The sequence below is a fragment of the Geotrypetes seraphini genome, chromosome 8, assembly GCF_902459505.1.
Source record: "Geotrypetes seraphini chromosome 8, aGeoSer1.1, whole genome shotgun sequence".
In the NCBI taxonomy this organism is placed as follows: domain Eukaryota; kingdom Metazoa; phylum Chordata; class Amphibia; order Gymnophiona; family Dermophiidae; genus Geotrypetes; species Geotrypetes seraphini.
In genome coordinates this window covers 187,547,821-187,567,633 of record NC_047091.1, presented here as the reverse complement: position 1 = coordinate 187,567,633, position 19,813 = coordinate 187,547,821, and the positions used below count along the sequence as shown (strand labels likewise).

General features: G+C 44.5%; 1 protein-coding gene across 1 annotated transcript; it reads right to left on the bottom strand.

The window, feature by feature from the left end:
- Positions 1-1,974: 1,974 nt before the first annotated feature.
- Positions 1,975-3,841, bottom strand: LOC117365388. The gene has a single exon (XM_033955783.1). The coding sequence runs from the start codon at positions 3,637-3,639 to the stop codon at positions 2,290-2,292; it is 1,350 nt and encodes a 449-aa protein (XP_033811674.1). The 5' UTR covers positions 3,640-3,841; the 3' UTR covers positions 1,975-2,289.
- Positions 3,842-19,813: the final 15,972 nt, after the last annotated feature.

Genomic DNA, 19,813 nt, shown 5'->3' with positions numbered 1-19,813 from the left:
CCTCCCCTAATCCCACTATCTTGGAACTCCTCGAGTCCTGACACCAAAGGCCCACCTAAAAACTCAAACTATCCTTCCCCTCGCTAAAAGGTATCCTCTATGCGGGAATATTGGGTAAATCTCTCTTCTTCAGAATCACAGGGCTTTGGAATAATCTCACTGCCCCGCTACGGAACTTGGGCTCCTTCCAACTATTTCATAAGCACCTGAAAACTAGGCTTTTCACAAAAATGTAATCCTCTCTTACCCCCTGTACTCAATCTCCAACCCCATTATGCTATTCCTTCTTATATTAAGCTCTTGTAACCCGTGCCGAGTTCTACAATTGTGGAGAGGATGCGGTATATAAACTTAAGATTTAGTTTAGTTTAATAGGAGTTACTGGCATGGCAGTTCTAGCCTCTGCCAAAAAGTTAAAGAGTGGTATGGTAGAACAGAGTTTCTCAAGTTGGTCCTCGCCTACCCCCTTGCCAGTCAGGTCTTAGGATATCCATAATGAATATACATGAGATTGATTTGCATACACTGTCTCTTTCATACATAAGAATAGCCTTAATGGGCGGAGCTTGACCAAGATGGTGGTCCTCGGTCCTCGGAGAGATGCCGTCGTGGTAGATCTCAGAGTTTTTGCTTATTTACCTGATGGTAAAGAGGAAATCAAAGATCCGGGTGTTCTCGGACGAAACTATGCTGCAGACTGGCCCAATGGACGTCTTCATCGAGCATAGCTCGCGAACACCACAACCGGGGACCTCCTCGGCTGGAGAACGAGCACAGGAGTTTTCTTTTGAGGGTGTGTTCTGCCATTTATTTCTGTCAAATGGGATGATTAGTGACACTCAGAAAAGCACACAGACAATATAAATGCATAGACAATAACCCTTTATTATACTTTATATACATATATATATTGTCACCTGCCGGGGTCTTGGTACAGTTCAGAAGACCTCCGGTAGAGGGTAGCACACTCCTGACGTGGCTCCCAAAGGGGGAGACCTCACTGGTGTCTCACTATTTTGGGCTTTGCTAAAAATAAAGCACCGTGAGTCAAGTTGAACAAAATACTGTGCAAAGTTTAATTAATCACTTGTCACATAAATCATATCATCCATTATCATAGTCCAAGTTTCCTTTCTCCCCAAACAAGGCAAAAAGAAAGAAAACAGAAAACAAAAAGCCTTTTAACTTTCACCCCAGTCCAGTGAAAGCACAGCAAGCTTGCTATCAGTTATACTTCCAGTCCAGGTTTTAGTGCTTGCTCTGCCTGATCACCCAGGCTCTGGAAAACACTGAACAATTAGTCTCTTAAGCACTTATCCAGCCTTGAGCTGGGGTCCTGGGCTTACTAACCAACACAGTCCAAAGTTCTTCACCAGGTATTTACAGTCTTGCATATAAAGTAAACTTTAAGCCAAAAACAAAAGACAAAAACTGAAGCCTTACTGCAGGCTCCTAAATTTCCAGCCCTGATTAGCTCACAGTCCTTGGGCTTCTCTTGAGCTCCTGCACAGCTGCAATGTAGCAATCCAATCAAGCTGGTGCAGCACTGCTCTAAGCTTGTTTTTACAGCACAAACAATCAAAACAGTTCTTCCCAAAACTCCTCTCCACTATTATTCGTGTACAGCCTTGTACCTGTAGTGTTTAGTGGAAAGTTGCCAAGCCCACATCCATGGCTTCTTCCATATCGGTCTCCAGCATACACCCTTCATCCAGGTCCATGCTTTCTGGTGTCTCCAGCTGCTCTGCTGGTTCCTGAGGCATTGGAGCCTCACACTCCATTGGCTCTGGAGTGAGGTCTGGCCTTCTCCTGGCCCGGAGAACTCTCCCCCCCAGACTCTCTTGGGCAGCCTCCTTTAATGCTCTGGAGAGCTGCTTAACAGGCTTAGGGCCACGCCCTACACTGGGTGATCGTGTGCCTAGCTTGTGTGTTCTTGGGCTCCCCCTCAGGCTACAGGGCAGAATATCACTGGGAGCTTGATTAAATCCCTTAGTGTGACTGGAAGCTTTTCTGGGCCGGGCAGTTAACCTATCCTCAGGGCACTGCTCTAGGCTAGAAGGCTCAGGATAGGCAGCTAGGCTTTCAGGATCCTCTTCCTGATACTTCTCAGTGAGAGTCTGGTCTCGAGTAAGAGACTGAGACCGGGGTTTCACTCTGACATGACCGTCTCGGGGAGCGGAAATGTCACATACCCCCTCACTTAAAGGCTGCCTAGTCTGAGGCTTCTGCTGGGGTGTCTCGTACATTCTAGACAGAACGTCCACATTGGCGTTAAGCTTAGCTAGTACATCAATACCGCCTACGGGTTTTATTAAACTTCTTCCCCTGATTAGTAGGTAATGGGTCAGGATCCATGAAATCGTCGGGCCACTGCAGTACTGGAGTTTCATACCCTGCCTGTACCCCTGGGCTAGTCTCCCCACCCGACTCCTCCAACACGTCCATTCTCTGAGCCAGGGCGGACACTGCCTGTCTGACTTCCCCTAACTCTTTTTCCCGAAGGGCATTAACCTGTTGCTGTAGCTTGTCCATATCCTCACTTGCTTCGTCCAGTGACTCCGCCATCTTTCCGAAGTGGCGTTCCCACCGTTCGAGACCTGCCTCATTTTGTTTGGCCAGCAACTGAGCCTCTGTGTCTTTTCCCGCTAGACGGTCTTTAAGCTCTTCCGTTTTTTTAAGCCTCACCAACATATCTTGGCCGCGAGTTTGTTCCTCCTGTAGCTGTTTCCTTACTTGCTGCACTTGCCCATACATTTGAGCGAGGTCTTTTTGTAACTTCTCTACCTCCGCTCCTGTTGAACTGGCCTGGTTGCTAGCTGTTTCGGGTGTAATTATCTGTGGGCTTGCCTGATTCTGACCTGCCTTTAGTTTCTCCAGTTCCTCTCGTAAGGATTTTATCTCTTCCCGGAGAGTTTGGTCCTGTTCAGTTTGTTTCCCTTTCCCCGGTGGCTGGGACTCCCCTGCTTGCCCTTTATCTGAGGATCCGAACCCTTTTCCTCCCCTTTGAGTATCGGGAAGTTCTTTATATTTTGTCAATTTCGGGTGCCAAATGCGCTCACAAATCATTTGTGCGATTCGGTCTCCGGGGCAGATCTTATAGTCAGTATTGCTCTGGTTAACTAGCAACACGGCTAAGTTACCCCTATAGTCCGGGTCAACCACCCCTGCGGCCACATCAATAGCGTGCCGTAGAGCTAACCCTGACCTCGGCGCTATCCTCAAGTAAGAGCCCGGTGGCGAGGACACCTGTATGTCTGTATTAATCAGTGCCCGGTTTTGCGCTGGGACTACCTGTTCTTGGGCGGCGTACAAATCGTACCCTGCGGCACCGTCATAAGCCCTTGTAGGAATATGGGCCTTATCAGATAAGGGAGCCCATCTTATCACCGGTTTCCAATTCGTACTTGGCCCCCGGGTACTCTCTCTCCTCCCCCATGAGTAACCTTGGGACTGGTTTCGTACCACTCTAGCCCCCATCACCCATTTCTGCTTGTGCAGGGGTTCACGCACCGCCTCTCCAGCTTGGGCGACCTGTTGGGCTAGGCCTGCCCAGTCCTTCCCTAGTACTACTGGATATGGTGAAAAGTCCACCACCGCTACCTTCATGTCCCAACTTCCCCTCTTCGTCTCTATGAGCATTTGGTGGAGAGGGTATTCCCGGGAGTCCCCATGTATACAGGCAAGGAAGACGGATTCGGGCCCTTCCCTAGGATGGCCTGCCTTACCAATCTGTTTCCACAGTCTGCGTGAAATCACAGATTGTTCGGCACCAGTATCCACTAGAGCTTGAACCCTTTTCCCAGCTATCAAGATGGGCACCTGGTAAGGTCCGGTCTGGTTTAACCCAGAGGCCCTGCACACTACGAGGTCTCTTTTCTCCCGACAATATCGCTGGGTATGCCCCTGCTTCCCACACTTGAAGCACCGGAGGCTCGTATCCTGCCCTGTCTTCCTAGGAGTACTGGGTTGTGGTTTCCTCTGGGAGGAATTCTGGGAATCCAGTGACTTGGACCATGGAGGCTGTTCTCTCCATGTTTCCCCTCTACTGGGCCTATCAGCTTTTCCTTCCTCAAAAGAGTTCTGAGCATCTATGAAGGCTTCGGCTGCCTCCACTACCTCTGGTAAAGTCTGACAGCCTTGCCTGCGGATCCATCCCCTCAAATCTTTGGGGACTGCTTCGAGGACCTGCTCTCTCACCACCTCCGCAAAGAGGGCTCTAGGATCCGACAGGTGAGGCTGTAGCCACCTTTCTGCCAGTTTTGACAGCCTCTGTACCAACGCTTTGGGTCTTTCTTTCGTTAGTAACTGCGTGGCTCTAAACTTCTGTCGGTAGTGCTCACAGGTATATCCTAGGTAATCTAAGATGTGTGTTCTTACTGTGGCATAATTACTAGCTTGCTCAGGACTGAGAGTCTGAAAGGCAGATAGAGTTTCCCCGGCCAGGCAAGGCAACAGACGCACGGCCCACTGATCAGGGGGCCATCCGGCTGCTGTTGCAATACGCTCGAAGGCGTTTAAAAATTCATCAGGCGCGTCCCCAGGAGAAATTTTGCACAAATTCAATGTGTGTAATGGAATTTGTCCTACCATGGGCTGCGCCGGAGGACCCGGCGGATTCGCTGCGCCTGGGTTGGTCACCATAGGGTGTAATGTCTGCGCCCAGACATTGGCCTGCTCGCCCATGGCCAATAGAATTTCATCATGTTGCCGCCTCGCGGCTTGCTGTCCAGAATGCCACATCTCCTGATTCGCTTTTATCAGGTTCTGTATGTCCTCTGAATGTTGACGTCTTTCTTGCGCCAGCACCGCTAGGAATTGCTGTGGGTCCATCCTCCGACCTGTGTAAAAAGACAAACACAAAAAAGGAAACCCAAGTGCGGTCTCACCAGAGAGAGTAAACTATCCCTCTTTGTTTTAACCCCGAGGAGTATCTTAACCGATACCTCTCGTATCCTCGTCAGTCCCCTCCCTAGGTACTCTTTACCTGAGGTACTGACGAGTCTGCGCCTTTGGTAAATAGGCCTCCTTGGCCTCCAGTCGTTCTGGCTGTGCTTGTACGTCCTGTTACTCCCGACTCAGGCACTTCCTTCTGGTCTGGTCCTTCCGGTGGTCCCTCAGAAGTATAGCCGGGCGTGGTTCCGGCAGCGTCGTCCTGCGTCACGGGAACACTCCAAAAGAAAAATTATGAAGCAAAAAAAAAAAAAACTGCAAAATTTCGTTTTTTTTTTTTTTTTCCTTTATAGGTTCAAACTTGAAACCACCAGTAGAGTGTGCTCAAAATCCCACCGCTGCCACCATTTTGTCACCTGCCGGGGTCTTGGTACAGTTCAGAAGACCTCCGGTAGAGGGTAGCACACTCCTGACGTGGCTCCCAAAGGGGGAGACCTCACTGGTGTCTCACTATTTTGGGCTTTGCTAAAAATAAAGCACCGTGAGTCAAGTTGAACAAAATACTGTGCAAAGTTTAATTAATCACTTGTCACATAAATCATATCATCCATTATCATAGTCCAAGTTTCCTTTCTCCCCAAACAAGGCAAAAAGAAAGAAAACAGAAAACAAAAAGCCTTTTAACTTTCACCCCAGTCCAGTGAAAGCACAGCAAGCTTGCTATCAGTTATACTTCCAGTCCAGGTTTTAGTGCTTGCTCTGCCTGATCACCCAGGCTCTGGAAAACACTGAACAATTAGTCTCTTAAGCACTTATCCAGCCTTGAGCTGGGGTCCTGGGCTTACTAACCAACACAGTCCAAAGTTCTTCACCAGGTATTTACAGTCTTGCATATAAAGTAAACTTTAAGCCAAAAACAAAAGACAAAAACTGAAGCCTTACTGCAGGCTCCTAAATTTCCAGCCCTGATTAGCTCACAGTCCTTGGGCTTCTCTTGAGCTCCTGCACAGCTGCAATGTAGCAATCCAATCAAGCTGGTGCAGCACTGCTCTAAGCTTGTTTTTACAGCACAAACAATCAAAACAGTTCTTCCCAAAACTCCTCTCCACTATTATTCGTGTACAGCCTTGTACCTGTAGTGTTTAGTGGAAAGTTGCCAAGCCCACATCCATGGCTTCTTCCATATCGGTCTCCAGCATACACCCTTCATCCAGGTCCATGCTTTCTGGTGTCTCCAGCTGCTCTGCTGGTTCCTGAGGCATTGGAGCCTCACACTCCATTGGCTCTGGAGTGAGGTCTGGCCTTCTCCTGGCCCGGAGAACTCTCCCCCCCAGACTCTCTTGGGCAGCCTCCTTTAATGCTCTGGAGAGCTGCTTAACAGGCTTAGGGCCACGCCCTACACTGGGTGATCGTGTGCCTAGCTTGTGTGTTCTTGGGCTCCCCCTCAGGCTACAGGGCAGAATATCACTGGGAGCTTGATTAAATCCCTTAGTGTGACTGGAAGCTTTTCTGGGCCGGGCAGTTAACCTATCCTCAGGGCACTGCTCTAGGCTAGAAGGCTCAGGATAGGCAGCTAGGCTTTCAGGATCCTCTTCCTGATACTTCTCAGTGAGAGTCTGGTCTCGAGTAAGAGACTGAGACCGGGGTTTCACTCTGACATGACCGTCTCGGGGAGCGGAAATGTCACAATATATAAATATAAAAAGAGAATAACTTCACCGCAATCATGGGCATCACCACTCCTCACAATCGGGAATCCCTTTCAATTGATAGATGGGAAGATCACAGTTGCAGTTGCAACAAGATGGATTTTGATTCTGTTGGAAAGTCCTGTTTCTTATATAGGGTGAGAACTGCTGAGTTCACGGTTACAGAAGCTGAATTTCTGCAGGAAACAGATTCCTTAACTACGACTCAGACACCCCTGGTTTTACTGTTCTTGGTTTCTCCAACGGTCAGGATAGCAAGCAAGCAGACTTGAGGAGACATGTCACGTAGCCTTCGTAGCCATAGGAATAACAGAGTGCCACTCTGTCCCCGGATGAGCGCAGTCCACCAACCCGCCCCACGCGCAGCAGAAGAAGCATTAGCCTGGGACATGCTCCTGCTGGTTAAGCAGAGCGGAAGATCCGACTCTGGTCTGAGGCAGGAGGAGCTGTTTGATTTGTCATCACAGCGATTGGTGGGAGGAGCACGGCCGGCTCATGAAACTTCTATGGTAGCTGCTGTAGCTACAGGTAATTTGGTTGCAACAGGGGCTCCTAGAACTGAGTTTTTTCCCCTACAGAGATATAAGGTAATCAATTTGGAGTGCTATCGATAATATACAAGTCTCACTGGGGAACCAAATACAGCAACTTTCCAATCAGTGCATTAAGGTACTTTCAGAAAATCTGGAACTTAAAAATAAAGTAACAACTTTGGAAAATAAATCTGATGATTTGGAAATTCGGATGAAAACTTTGGTAGCGCAAGCTTTAACCTGGGTTAAAGATAGTGCGAGTTTACATTTCAAAAAAGAAATGTTGGAAAATTCCATAAGGAGATATAATCTGCAGATTATTAACTTCCCAAAAGTTGTTCCAATAACCAGTGGCGTACCAAGGGGAGGGGGGGGGGGCGGTCCGCCCCGAGTGCACGCCTTGGGGGGGTGCACAGCCGGCTGTTCTCACTGCCTCTAACGCCGGCCCTGCATCTCCGGACTTCCCCACACCTTCTCCCCCCCCCCCCCCGATCGCTATTATTTTAAATGTTAGGCAGCCGCGGCGCTGTATCCATCGAAGGAGACTTCTAACCTCGGCCTGTCCCGGAACTCTTCCTGCAGGCACCGCCGCCTAGGCGGGAACAGGAAGTTGCTGTTGCAGGAAGAGTTCCGGGGCAGGCCGAGGTTAGATGTCTCCTTCGATGGATACAGCGCCGCGGCTGCCATAACGTTTAAAATAATAGCGATCGGGGGGGGAGGGGGGAGAGCAGGTATGGGAAAGTCCGGAGCTGCAGGGCCGGTGTTAGAGGGACTAAGAGCTGATGGTGCCACAGGGTCCTGCGTTGGGGGGAGGGAGGAAGAAAGAAGAGTAACCGAAGCATTGGCAATTTGGGGGGAGCAGGTGTGGGGAAGTCCAGAGCTGCAGGGGAGAGTGTTGCTGTACCCAGCTGGAGGGAGAAGGAAGATGAGGGACGGAATGAAAGGAGATGCCAGGGCTTGGAGGGAAGGAGGAAGGTATGCCAGACTAAGGGAAAAGGAAGGGGGAGATCTCGGAGCATGGAGGGGGAGGGAAAGATGGAAGGAAAGGAGAGAAATGCCAGAGAATCAGGGAAGGGCAGATACCAGACTGTGGGGTGCGAAGGAAAGAAAGGAGAAGATAGAGATGCCAGAGTATAGGGGATGGGTTGGTGACAGAGAGAAAAAATGGAGAGGTGGCAGAGCTGAAATCAATCATGTACAAAGGAGAGAAGGGGCACAGGATAGATAGTTATGAAAGGAGCATAGAAAGAAGGAAGATGTATGGAAGAGAGAGAAAGCAGACATTGGATGGAAAGGGCAGAGAGGGCAATGACTGGAAGGGGTGAAACAGAAGGTGAACAGTAGATGGAAGGGGTAGAGAGAGGGACAGACACTGAATGGAAGTGTGGGGGAGAGGAGGGACAGCCACTGAATGGAAGTGTGAGGGAGAGGGGAAGCAGACACTGGAAGAAAGTGGGGAAGAGAAAGAAAAAAGGGCACATGCTAGACTGAGGGACGAGGATAGAGTTAGATACTGGAAGGGGTGAGGGAAAGAGGTGGCAAGCTTTAGATAGACAGTGAAAAAGGACATTGATGAGAGGGTAGTAAGAACGTAATCTAGACAGATGCAGAAAATAAATTGAAAAGGAAAATAAGGAAAAAAAGGGAAAGGGAGAGGGAAGGAGAGGAGAGAGATGCCAGACCAATGGGGGTGAAAGGAGAGATGGAAAGGGGAGGCATACAGTTTCTGGAAGGGGCATAGAAGGAGAGAAGATGCCATATAGAGGAAGAGAGACAGCAGACAGTGGATGGAAGGAAGAGAGTTACAAGAAGATGAGGAAAGCAGAAACCACAGAAGACAAAGGTAGAAAAAAATTTTCTATTTATTTATTGCTTTAGGAGACATGTGTCACTGTTTCTGTGGTGTTGCATTGCATGCAGAGTCCAGCTTCTTACTGGTTCAATTTAACCTTTGTCTATGTATTTTTATTTTATCCCCCCTTTTACAAAACTGTGGAGTGTTTTTTAGCGCCAGCCGTGGTGGTAGCAGCTCTAATCTGATGCTCAGAATTCTATGAGCGTCAGAGCTGTTACCACTGTGCTAAAATCCACACTACAGTTTTGTAAAAGAGGGAGGGGTTAGTTTGTGATTACATATTCCATACTAGGCGAAAGTGTTTTCTGTGTTCTGTGTGTTTGAAAAACATGTTTTTTTTGTTAGGATTGACTGCAGGATTGATCTGTACTAGTCTGGCTTGTTTAGTTTTACAATGGGTTTTACAATGGGCTCTTCCCCATCCTACCTAAACAGCCGCTTAAACCAGATCTCCACCACAAGACACAGAAGAACCCCGAATCCTTATGCCTTCCCTCCACTCAAAGGCACACAACGCAAGAAAATGTTTGACAACCTTCTGGCAACACAAGCAGCAAAACAACCATTCCATCTCCAACCTGCTGACAACATCGGACAACTTCAAAACATTCCATAAAGAAATCAAAACCCTGCTTTTTAAAAAATTCATCCAAAAACCTTAAACCCACTTCACCTACCTCCAGCTAAGTTCACCTACCTCCAGATAATTCACCTACCTCCACTGAATTCATCTACTACCAGATAATCCTCCCCCAAATATCACACCTTATCACCCTTCAAGTAAACAGACCCCTAAAAAAGATTGTAATCTTGCCTACTCTAACTGTATTCCATTTGCTAATATCACACAGCTAGGCACTGTCAGTTTACTATCCAACCCGTAAGATCCCCTAGGGAAAAAAAAAAAAAAATTGTATCCTCACTGGAAAATGTCCAGTAAAATCCTCTGTAATGTGATCATCACTGGAAATGTCCAGTCAAATCTTTTGTAATCCACCTTGAACTGCAAGGTATAGGCGGAATAGAAATCTGTAATGTGTATTGATGTTGTACTGCTCACTGCAGTATGTAAGATGCTGCCTTTTCTTAGGTACTCATGTGTGACATGTGGCTTGTTACTAAAAATCATGTTTTCTGTATAGATGGAAGGGGGTGTCAAAAAATGATGGGCCCCAGGTATCACATATGCTAGATACGCCACTGCCAATAACTACTTTAGTTATGTATGAATGAGATTCTGAAGGTTCCAGAAACCTCTTATCCACCTCTCTCAAAGATATTACCTTCCAAAGAGAATTAAGCATCAAAACCAGCAAAATCTAACTGCTGATAGTTTGGATTTAACTAATTTCCTGGAGAAGTCGGAAACTGAGGTTCAGGTCTCTGCTACATTGTTGGTACAGTTTATGATTGACTCTGAAAGGGAATGGATGTTAAAGCTGTTTTTTTAAATATAAAGATGCTTTATTTTTGACCAATACTATCAGAATGTTTCCTGAGTATCTCGCCTTATCCAGAAAAGACGAAAACAGTTTCTTATTTTGAGACCACAGATTATTCAGTTAGGGGCAACTTTTGTTCTGTGATTCCCTTGTAAATATGTACTGGTTTATAAGGAGGACAGGTATGTCTTCTATGAGCCACAGCAGTTATCTAAATTTATTGCCGCTAAGAGTAATTCTTGATTAATTATGAGTACTGCTGACTCTCAGATAGCTCAGAAAGAATAGTTTAAGAGCAATCAGACTGCATCCTGATTTTCCTCTTTTTCATTTGCTTAAAAAAATTTCAGTCTATCATTAGCTCTACTTCCATTTAGATGGTGGACTAACTATACTTTGTAATATTGTGCTTAAATTCCTAAATCTATATTGTATGTTTGATTGTGTCTTTTTTTTTTTTTTTTTTTACTTGAAAACTGTCAAATGTAAAAATCAATAAATAAAGAATTAAAAAAAGAATAGCCTTACTGGGTCAGACCAATGGTCCATTAAGCCCAGTAGCCCATTCTCACGGTGGCCAATTCAGGTCACTAGTACCTGGCCAAAACCCAAGGTGTAGCAATATTCCATGCTACTGATAAAGGGCAAGCAGAGACTTCCCCCTTGTCTTTCTCAATAACAGACTATGGACTTTTTCTCCAGGAACTTGCCAAACCTTTCTTAAAACCAGCTACAATATCCGCTCTTACCACATCCTCTGGCAACGCGTTCCAGATCTTAACTATTCTCTTAGTGGAAAAAAAAAATCCTCCTATTGGTTTTAAAAGTATTTCCCTGTAACTTCGAGTATCCCCTAGTCTTTGAAATTTTGTGATGGAGTGAAAAATCGATCCATTTGTACCCGTTCAACTCCACTCAGGATTTTGTAGACTTCAATCATATCTCCCCTCAGCCGTCTCTTTTCCAAGCTGAAGAGCCCTAACCGTTTTAGTCTTTCCTCATACGAGAAAAGTTCCATCCCCTTTACCATCTTGGTCGCAATACTCTAGATGAGGTCACACCATGCAACGATACAGGGGCATTATAACATTCATAGTCTTGTTAACCATCCCTTTTTTAAATAATTCCTAGCATCCTATTTGGTTTTTTGGCCGCTGCCACACATTGGGTGGAAGATTTCATTGTATTGTCTACGATGATACCTAGATCCTTTTCTTGGGCGCCAACCCCAAGGTGGACCCTAGCATCCGGTATATGTGATTCAGGTTATTCTTCACATTGTGCATAACTTTGCATTTGTCCACATTAAATTTCATCTGCCATTTGGACGTCCAGTCTTCCAGTTTCCTAAGGTCCGCCTGCAATTTTTCACAACTTTGAATAGTTCAGTGTCATCTGCAAATTTAATCACCTCATTCGTCGTTCCAATTTCCAGATCATTTATAAATAAGTTAAATAACACCGGTCCCAGTACAGACCCTTGCGGCACTACACTGTTTACTCTCCTCCATTGAGAAAAATTCATTGTGGATATCCTAAAAACCTGATTGACAAGAGGGTACTTCAGGACTGACACTGTGGTAGAAGATCACACTGAAGCAGGGTTCTTGACACAGCCCTCTGGGACATATCCAGTCAACTTTTCTGAATAAGTGGTAGGCACAAAACTCATAAGCACATAAGAATAGCCATACTGAGTCAGACCAATAGTCTATCTCAGTGTTTCTCAACCTGCAGTACGCATACCCCAGGGGGGTATGTGGGCCGCCTGTTGGGAGTAAACGGCCTTGCTGCCGTCAAGGATATCTCCCCACTCTCTCTTCCCCATTTCCCAGCGTCTTCTCCCCTCTCTTTCTTCCCCAGTTCCCTTCAGGCTGCTTTAGCGTCTTCTCCTCTCCATCCCCCCACCCCCAGTCTCCTCAGATGCAACCGAAAACAGGAAGTTGCGTCAGAGGAGACTTTTGCAGCAGCCACATGCGACGCGACTTCAAGGCTCCGGCAGCAATACAACGGATAGCCTTATAGAAATCGCCACAAAGAGAAGGAAAGAGAGGGAGGGAGATGCCGGACTGCACGCTCGTTCACCGCGCGTGCTCACTCCTTTAACTGCGGAGACAAGACCATTCACCGCTCCATGGGGCGGTGAATGGCCTTGTCCCCGTACTCATAGTGACCTTTTTTTTGGTCACTGTTTCAGCGGGTTACCCACAGCTAGCTGTAGCTAGCCACGGGTAACAACCACCATGTCATTCTCTAACCTGGAACAAAGGTGGTGGTAGAGGTACAATCAGTGCATTACTGGATCTGGGGAGGATAAGCAGAGGGAAAGACAAAGAGGTCTGGACCCAAAGGGTATGGGGCTGGATTGTGAAAGAAATGTTGGTTAAGAAAGAGAGAAAGAAAAATTGGATGCACAATCAGAAGGAAGTGCAACCAGAGACTAATGAAATCACCAGACAACAAAGGAAGGAAAAATGATTTCATTTCCCCCTCCGCATTCACGGTGATAGGGGAAAAGCATAGCAGTGAATACTGAAAAACCACGGATAACTTTTCGTATGTTATTTGCGGTTTTTCGGTAACAAACCCCTAAAAAAAAAATAAAAACCCGCGAATAACCTAACTTGATTTGCTCCGGGAGCAGCGATTTCTTCCGTACAACACTGGAAGAAGCAATTTCCTGTGATGTAAATTTGGGGGCAGAGTTAGAGAATGAAAAATCACAAATAATCAAAACTGCGGTTAATGAAACTGCGAATACTGAGGGGGATGTGTATTTTCAATTTAGTGATCAAAATGTGTCTGTTTTGAGAATTTATATCTGCTGTATATATTTTGCACTATATTTGTCTATTTTTCTATAGTTGTTACTGAGGTGACATTCCATATTTTAAAGTCATCTGCCTTGACATCTTTGAAAACCCCCGAATATAAATGATAATTAACATTTTCTCTGTGTACAATGTACTTTGTGTTTTTATAATTTTGTGGTTACCATTATGGATTAATAAGATTATATTGTGTGAAAAATGGATGGAAGAAATTGCACTATGGGGGTGAAGTCAGGGGAGGAGCTTGGATGGGGGTACTCGGTTGGTAGGCTCAGGGGGTACTTGGCTTGAAAAGGTTGAGAAACACTGGTCTATTTAGCCTAGTATAGCAAAAGTGGAATAAAAAAGATTAATTTATTGATTTGTCAATTCAATTGCACTGATAGATCATTAATGAAAGAAGGCAAACCCCAGACTGTACTGCTATGTCTCATAACAGCCTGTGGCTATTTGAGAAATGCAATATAACGGTTTCACTCATTGGTCCGCCTCCTTCCCTTTGATATAAATACCATCATTTGTTGAGTGTGACAATTATTATAGAGTTAATATGATTAATATAATTATCAAAAAAGAAAAAGATAATGAAATTGATGAAACATCTATGCAAATAGCAATTGTGTGCAAAATGACAATTTTGTCACATAAAGCTAAATTGAAAATTCATAGAAAGTTCATAAAAAAAACCACAACAAAGTAATGCTGTTCTATACCTCGAGAACAGAGTTACATTTTTCTTTTAGAGCTCAAGATTGTAATTTCTCCTTGTCCAGACGGGACATAGCCACAAAATTGGTCAAATGTTGAAGCTCAAAGAATACATATTTAGTTGAGTGACAAGGATGTCTTAAGTAAAATGTAGCCCCTAGTGAGATGACCCGTAGTTTTAAAAGAAGAAAGTCACGCTTACGTTTTTGCATTTCCCTTGAAACACCAGGGAACATTTGACTTTTACAACCGAGAAATTCCTTCTGTTTATTCTTTAGAAAAAGTCTCAAAATCCAGGACTTATCAATAGAAAGAGCTAATGTTGCAGGTGTTGCCACCTCCGTGTCTGACTTCTCCAAGATCTCAGTAACATTCAATGCTTGTCCTTCAGTAGGTTCAGGTTGCTGTTGAAGTGGAGTTTTGCTGGGGAGATAATACACTTGAGAAAATGGTGGTAGGTTCCCTTCCGGGACTTCCAATATTTCTATTAAGTATCTCCTAAGCATATCTCTAGGTGTAACCATAGTTACTCTTGGAAAGTTTATCAGCCTCAAGTTATTAATACGCGCCTGGTTCTCTAATAACTACTTTTCATCTAAGATTCAAGTTATCTTTAATTACACTGCACAACAATTTTTTGGTTAAGTCTTGATTCCTGAAAAGTTTTTGGTGATTATGACAGGTACCAACTTGGTATGCTCAAATATGGTTTTGGTTTTACTGCATCACGTAAGAACTATGAGAAATAGACATTTTTATGTTTACTGACAATAAAATATATAGTCAAGTTTACGTTTCGCACAAGCGACTAAATGAAACAGAATTAAAAGTGTTTTGCTCCCGAGTTTCTTTTATATTCAGTGTCTGGTGCATCACGTTGTAGCATCCAACAATAGTCGGCAAGCATTGACGGATTCCAATTGCCCTGGTATCGTTTCTCCATCGTAGCTATGTCTTGATGAAACCTTTCACCGTGCTCGTCACTCACAGCACTGAGATTTGCGGGGAAGAAGTCCAAGTGTGAATGGAGGAAATGAATCTTGAGTGACATATTGCACTTCATTCTCTTGTATGCTTTGAGAAGTTTGTCTACCAGCTGAATGTAGTTTGGGGCTCTGTAATTGCCCAGAAAATTGTCAACAACGTCTTTCAAGGCTTTCCAGCCAATTTTTTCCGGCCCAACTAACAGATCTTCAAATCGCTTGTCACTCATAACATGTCTGATCTGGGGGCCAACAAAAATACCCTCTTTGATCTTGGCATCAGTTATTCTTGGGAACATCTGTCTTAAATAACGAAAACCTTCCCCTTCCTTGTTCATTGCTTTCACAAAATTCTTCATGAGTCCCAGTTTAATGTGAAGAGGAGGCAAAAATATCTTTGTCGGGTCAACAAGCGATTTATGTGCTACATTTTTCTGTCCTGGAACTAACTTTTTACGGAGTGGCCAGTTCTTTCTAGAATAGTGCGACTCTCTGTCTCGGCTGTCCCATTCGCAGATGAAACAGCAGTACTTTGTATAGCCAAGCTGCAGTCCTAGTAACAGAGCAACGACTTTGAGGTCTCCACAGATATTCCAGTTATACCTGGTATACTGGACATACTTTAGTAACATTTCCATATTCTCATATGTTTCTTTCATATGTGCTGCATAGCCAACAGGTACTGAAGGATAAACGTTGCCATTGTGCAACAGAACAGCTTTCAGGCTTAACATTGACGAATCAATGAAAAGACGCCACTCTTCCGGGTTGTGATCACAACCAAAGACCGAGAACAATCCTTCAATGTCACAACAGAAACAGAGACTGTCGACTTGTGCAAAAAATTTGGTTATATCATGATGCCGGTCTCGAAACACAGAAATTTTCGTACCTGGTGATAGCAAACACCATTCCTGCAGTCTCGAACCTAGCAGCTCAGCTTTTGCTTTTGACAGACCCAAATCTCTGACCAAATCGTTCAATTCGGACTGTGTTATCAGATGTGGATCGCCTGATGAGGATGGTTCAAAATCCGGGTCAATGTCACTGTTAGAACCCTGCACTGCAGTTTCTTCATCTGGTTCGTCTAAGGTCCAATCCTCTGGTGGTTTCGGAACTGGAAGACTGTCATCATGTGGCATGGGTCTCATTGCTGAAGGCAGATTAGGATATTCAATTGACTTCTTGTTTTTGGCAGAGAAACCAGACACATTAGTCAAACAGAAATAACAGTCCGTCACATGGTCTTTCTGTTCTCGCCATATCATCGGAACAGCAAATGGCATCGTCTTTCGAGTACCTCTGAGCCAGGCTCTCAGACTAACAGCACATGTCGCACAGCAAATGTGAGGCGCCCATTGCTTGTCTTGATCACCTATTTTGCAGCCAAAATACAGATGATAGGCTTTCTTTACAAGGGCAGTCATCGAACGTCTCTGAGGCGTAAGTGTATATTCCCCACAGATATAGCAGAATGTGTCGCGGCTGTTACGACACCGACGAGACATATTGCCCGACACCAAAACGTCTATAGCATCAAGCTTACTTACTGTTATATTGCTACAGCTACTATACTACTATACTTTACTATACTGATACTATATACACACACGGACTATCTATATTAACCAAATGAGCAGGATCGGTGTATGGAAGCCACCATTATAGCATGGTGAGACAGCGCAAGCTCGTTCAGACCTGCCCAGACATGCCCAGGATGTCATCTTCCATAAAACAGCTTCCAACCTGGCTAGATTTTATGCATGGACATACCCAGGCGGCACAAACCGTTGTTGATAAGACACTTATGGGAGAAAAAATTGTTTGCATCCAAATATAAGAAAAAATCACGACAAAATTGAAGATTTCTCTGAAATGGTACGTGATGGGTAATTTTTGATGTAATATTCATGATCAGCACCCAAAATTCTATAAGAAACACCCAGCAGTGTTCAGGAAGCAAAAACTTTGTTGTGCAGTGTTATAATCTCCTGGAGTTGTTGTACTGAAACCATATCCTGCTGAGTCATGTCTGAATGGTGAATCAATTTATTTTCAATTTGTTGGAAATTGGGGCTAATTATCTTCCCAAACTTTGCTACCAGGTCTTTAGCCTTTTCTTGTATGAGAGGAGCTCCATCCCCTTTATCATTTTGGCCATTCCACTGTAACTTCTGCTGGACTGAATAATTGAGTGGAATGGTCCACTTTTTTCTTTCTGATCTGGTGGAAGCTAGGACCCTGAAGAGCAGTTGAACTACCTATGAATGAACGAGTAGCATCACCATTAGTGGATTCGATGTCACAGCTATGCCAACCAATGATTGGCCGCTGGGATGTGTAGAGGTGGAGTACCGAGTAGAGGTCTGCACGGGAATGGGGATCGCGGCAATCCTGCAGGAATCCCACGGGGACCCCCCTCTGGCCCACGGGACTCCCACGGGGACCTCCGTCTAGCCAACAGGACTCCCACGGGGAAGGAAGACTTTGGAAGCAGGGTTCGTCCATATAATATAATGGACACGTCAGCCTTAGTAAAAGTTTATAAGTTAATTACCTGAACAAAACACAAAAAAAGGGTTCCACCAAAGAGATTCCACAAGGAAAACAACAGCGGAAACTCAAAAGAAGCTGTGGAATTGATGATCCTGTCAGAAGTAATTGCTGCTTTTTATTTGGATGGCCGGGGATGGAGGTAATTCCTTGCGGGGTTGGGTGGGGACGGAGAGGATTTCTGCCCCGTGCAACTCTCTAGTACTGAGAAAGAATTGAATTCCTGTCTCGGCGTCTGTGCACACCAGCACCATATTTTGAAACTGAGTTTGGAGAAGCTTGGGCATGATAAAGCACATTGAAGCACTGTTCTTATTCAATTAAAACATGATGACAGATAAAGGCCAGATGGCCCATCTAGTCTGCCCATCCACAGTAACCATTATCTCTTTCCAAGAGATTCCACGTGCCTATCCCAGGCCCTTTTGAATTCAGACAGTCTCTGTGTCCACCACCTCTTCTGGGATACTGTTCCTTATATCTACCACTCCATGCATCTACCACCCTGACGCAGCCTTGACCGGTGAAATGGGGATTCTCTGTTGGGCATTTTTGTAAAGCAGAGACAGCGCTATCCGGAGAACAGAGGAATCGAGGACATCAGAGTAGCCGCACAGATAAGTTCTTTGCTATATTGGAACGGTGCTGGTTGTGATCACACGTTTATAATATTCTGAACAGCTGGATGCCGACTGAACATGTATACGTCGGAATGAATGGACGGTTAAAAACTGCCTTATTGAGAGTGTTGTATTTATAAGAAGAAACACACGACATATGTGGAGGCTTTTTTCTCCACTTAAATTGTGTTTCATTGGTTGAGAGAATAAAAGAAGATTCTCCTTTTTTTGTGGTCTGCATTATGATATACATTGGACAGTGTAGTGGTCTGCATAGTGTCAAGCGTAATCTTTATAATTTTTCTTTTGATTTCAAATACTCCAACATTAGATAAATGCTGCATCAGGGCATGCTAGGAAGGTAAAATTCTTAGATATCATAAATGCTTCTTCTTGGAGTAGCTGGTCCGGGAACCGACAAGAGGGGGAGCTATTTTAGATTTGGTCCTTAGTGGAATGCAAGTGATCCTAACGTGATCAAATTTGAGCGGATAACTGGAGTGACGTAGTGGCATTTCATTTTCTCAAGGGCAACTAAAATTGTTTAAAAAAAAAAAAAAGCTAAAAGGTCTGTGGCAAAGGTCAGAAGTGGAAGCCCAGACCAGGTGTATTCCATGTATTAAAGGAGGAAAGAAGAGAAAACGGGAACCAGCATGGTTTAAAGGTGAAGTGAAAGAGGCTGTTACAGCCAAGAAAACATCCTTTAAAGGATGGGAAAAGGATCCCAGGAATGATATTGGTTGGCCTGTCCAATCAAAGCAGTTTGCTACCTGTACCTTTAAAATCAGTGTGGAGGTCTCGTAATGAATTGTCAGAAATCTCTTTCCTGGAATTTAGCAGTTCTTTACTAAAATACCTGAAAAAAAAAAAAATTGATCTAGTGGGGTTTTTTAGGTGAACAAAAACCATGTGCAAATTTACTTATCACTATGGGAGAAGTTTGGGCTGGATAGGAAGATGCTGTAATGCCCCTCAGAAACAGACAATTGGCCCGATGCTCCGAATCGACCTAGAATTGGAAGCCTTACTGCTTAATTAAAAGAGAGTTTGTGGGATTTTTGAGCCGGCATTTTTCCCAGTTTCAGGAAATATTTAAAACACTATTAAGTTCCAAATCCGGGCACAATCTAAACAAGGAAAACACTTCAGGCGCTAATCATTGTGCATTCAGAATTTGTATCTTGCTATATCCACATCATCAAAATGATAAATATGTTTTCAGGCACTGCTATACAAAATATTCCAATTGTTAAGTATCTGTAAGAAAATGGTCAAATATTACAATAGCGTCAAAGGAAATAGATGCACAAAATGGATTTAACTTGTGAACATCTGCTTAAAAGTCAAACAAATCAGAAGTAGGTAGTAGTTATTCAAGAGATTTGGTTTAACATGGTTCTTAGCATGCATTTTGAGAAATCCTAGTTCTTTTTCCTTTTAGTTCTTCTAGTGACTTGGTAGTGCTACAAAAAGCCTTCCTGAGAGCAGCCAGAGAAAGATTATGAATGAAATCATTGGAATCAAATACCTGTGTTTAAGTCAATGCAGAGGAATTAATTGAAACAACAAATCCTCCTTTTTGAAATCACAGTCCTATGAGAACATCTAGAACAGTGGTTCTTAACCTTGTTGGAGGTACTGAACCCCACCAGTTTCATATGCGTGTTCACCGAACCCTTCTTTATTGGA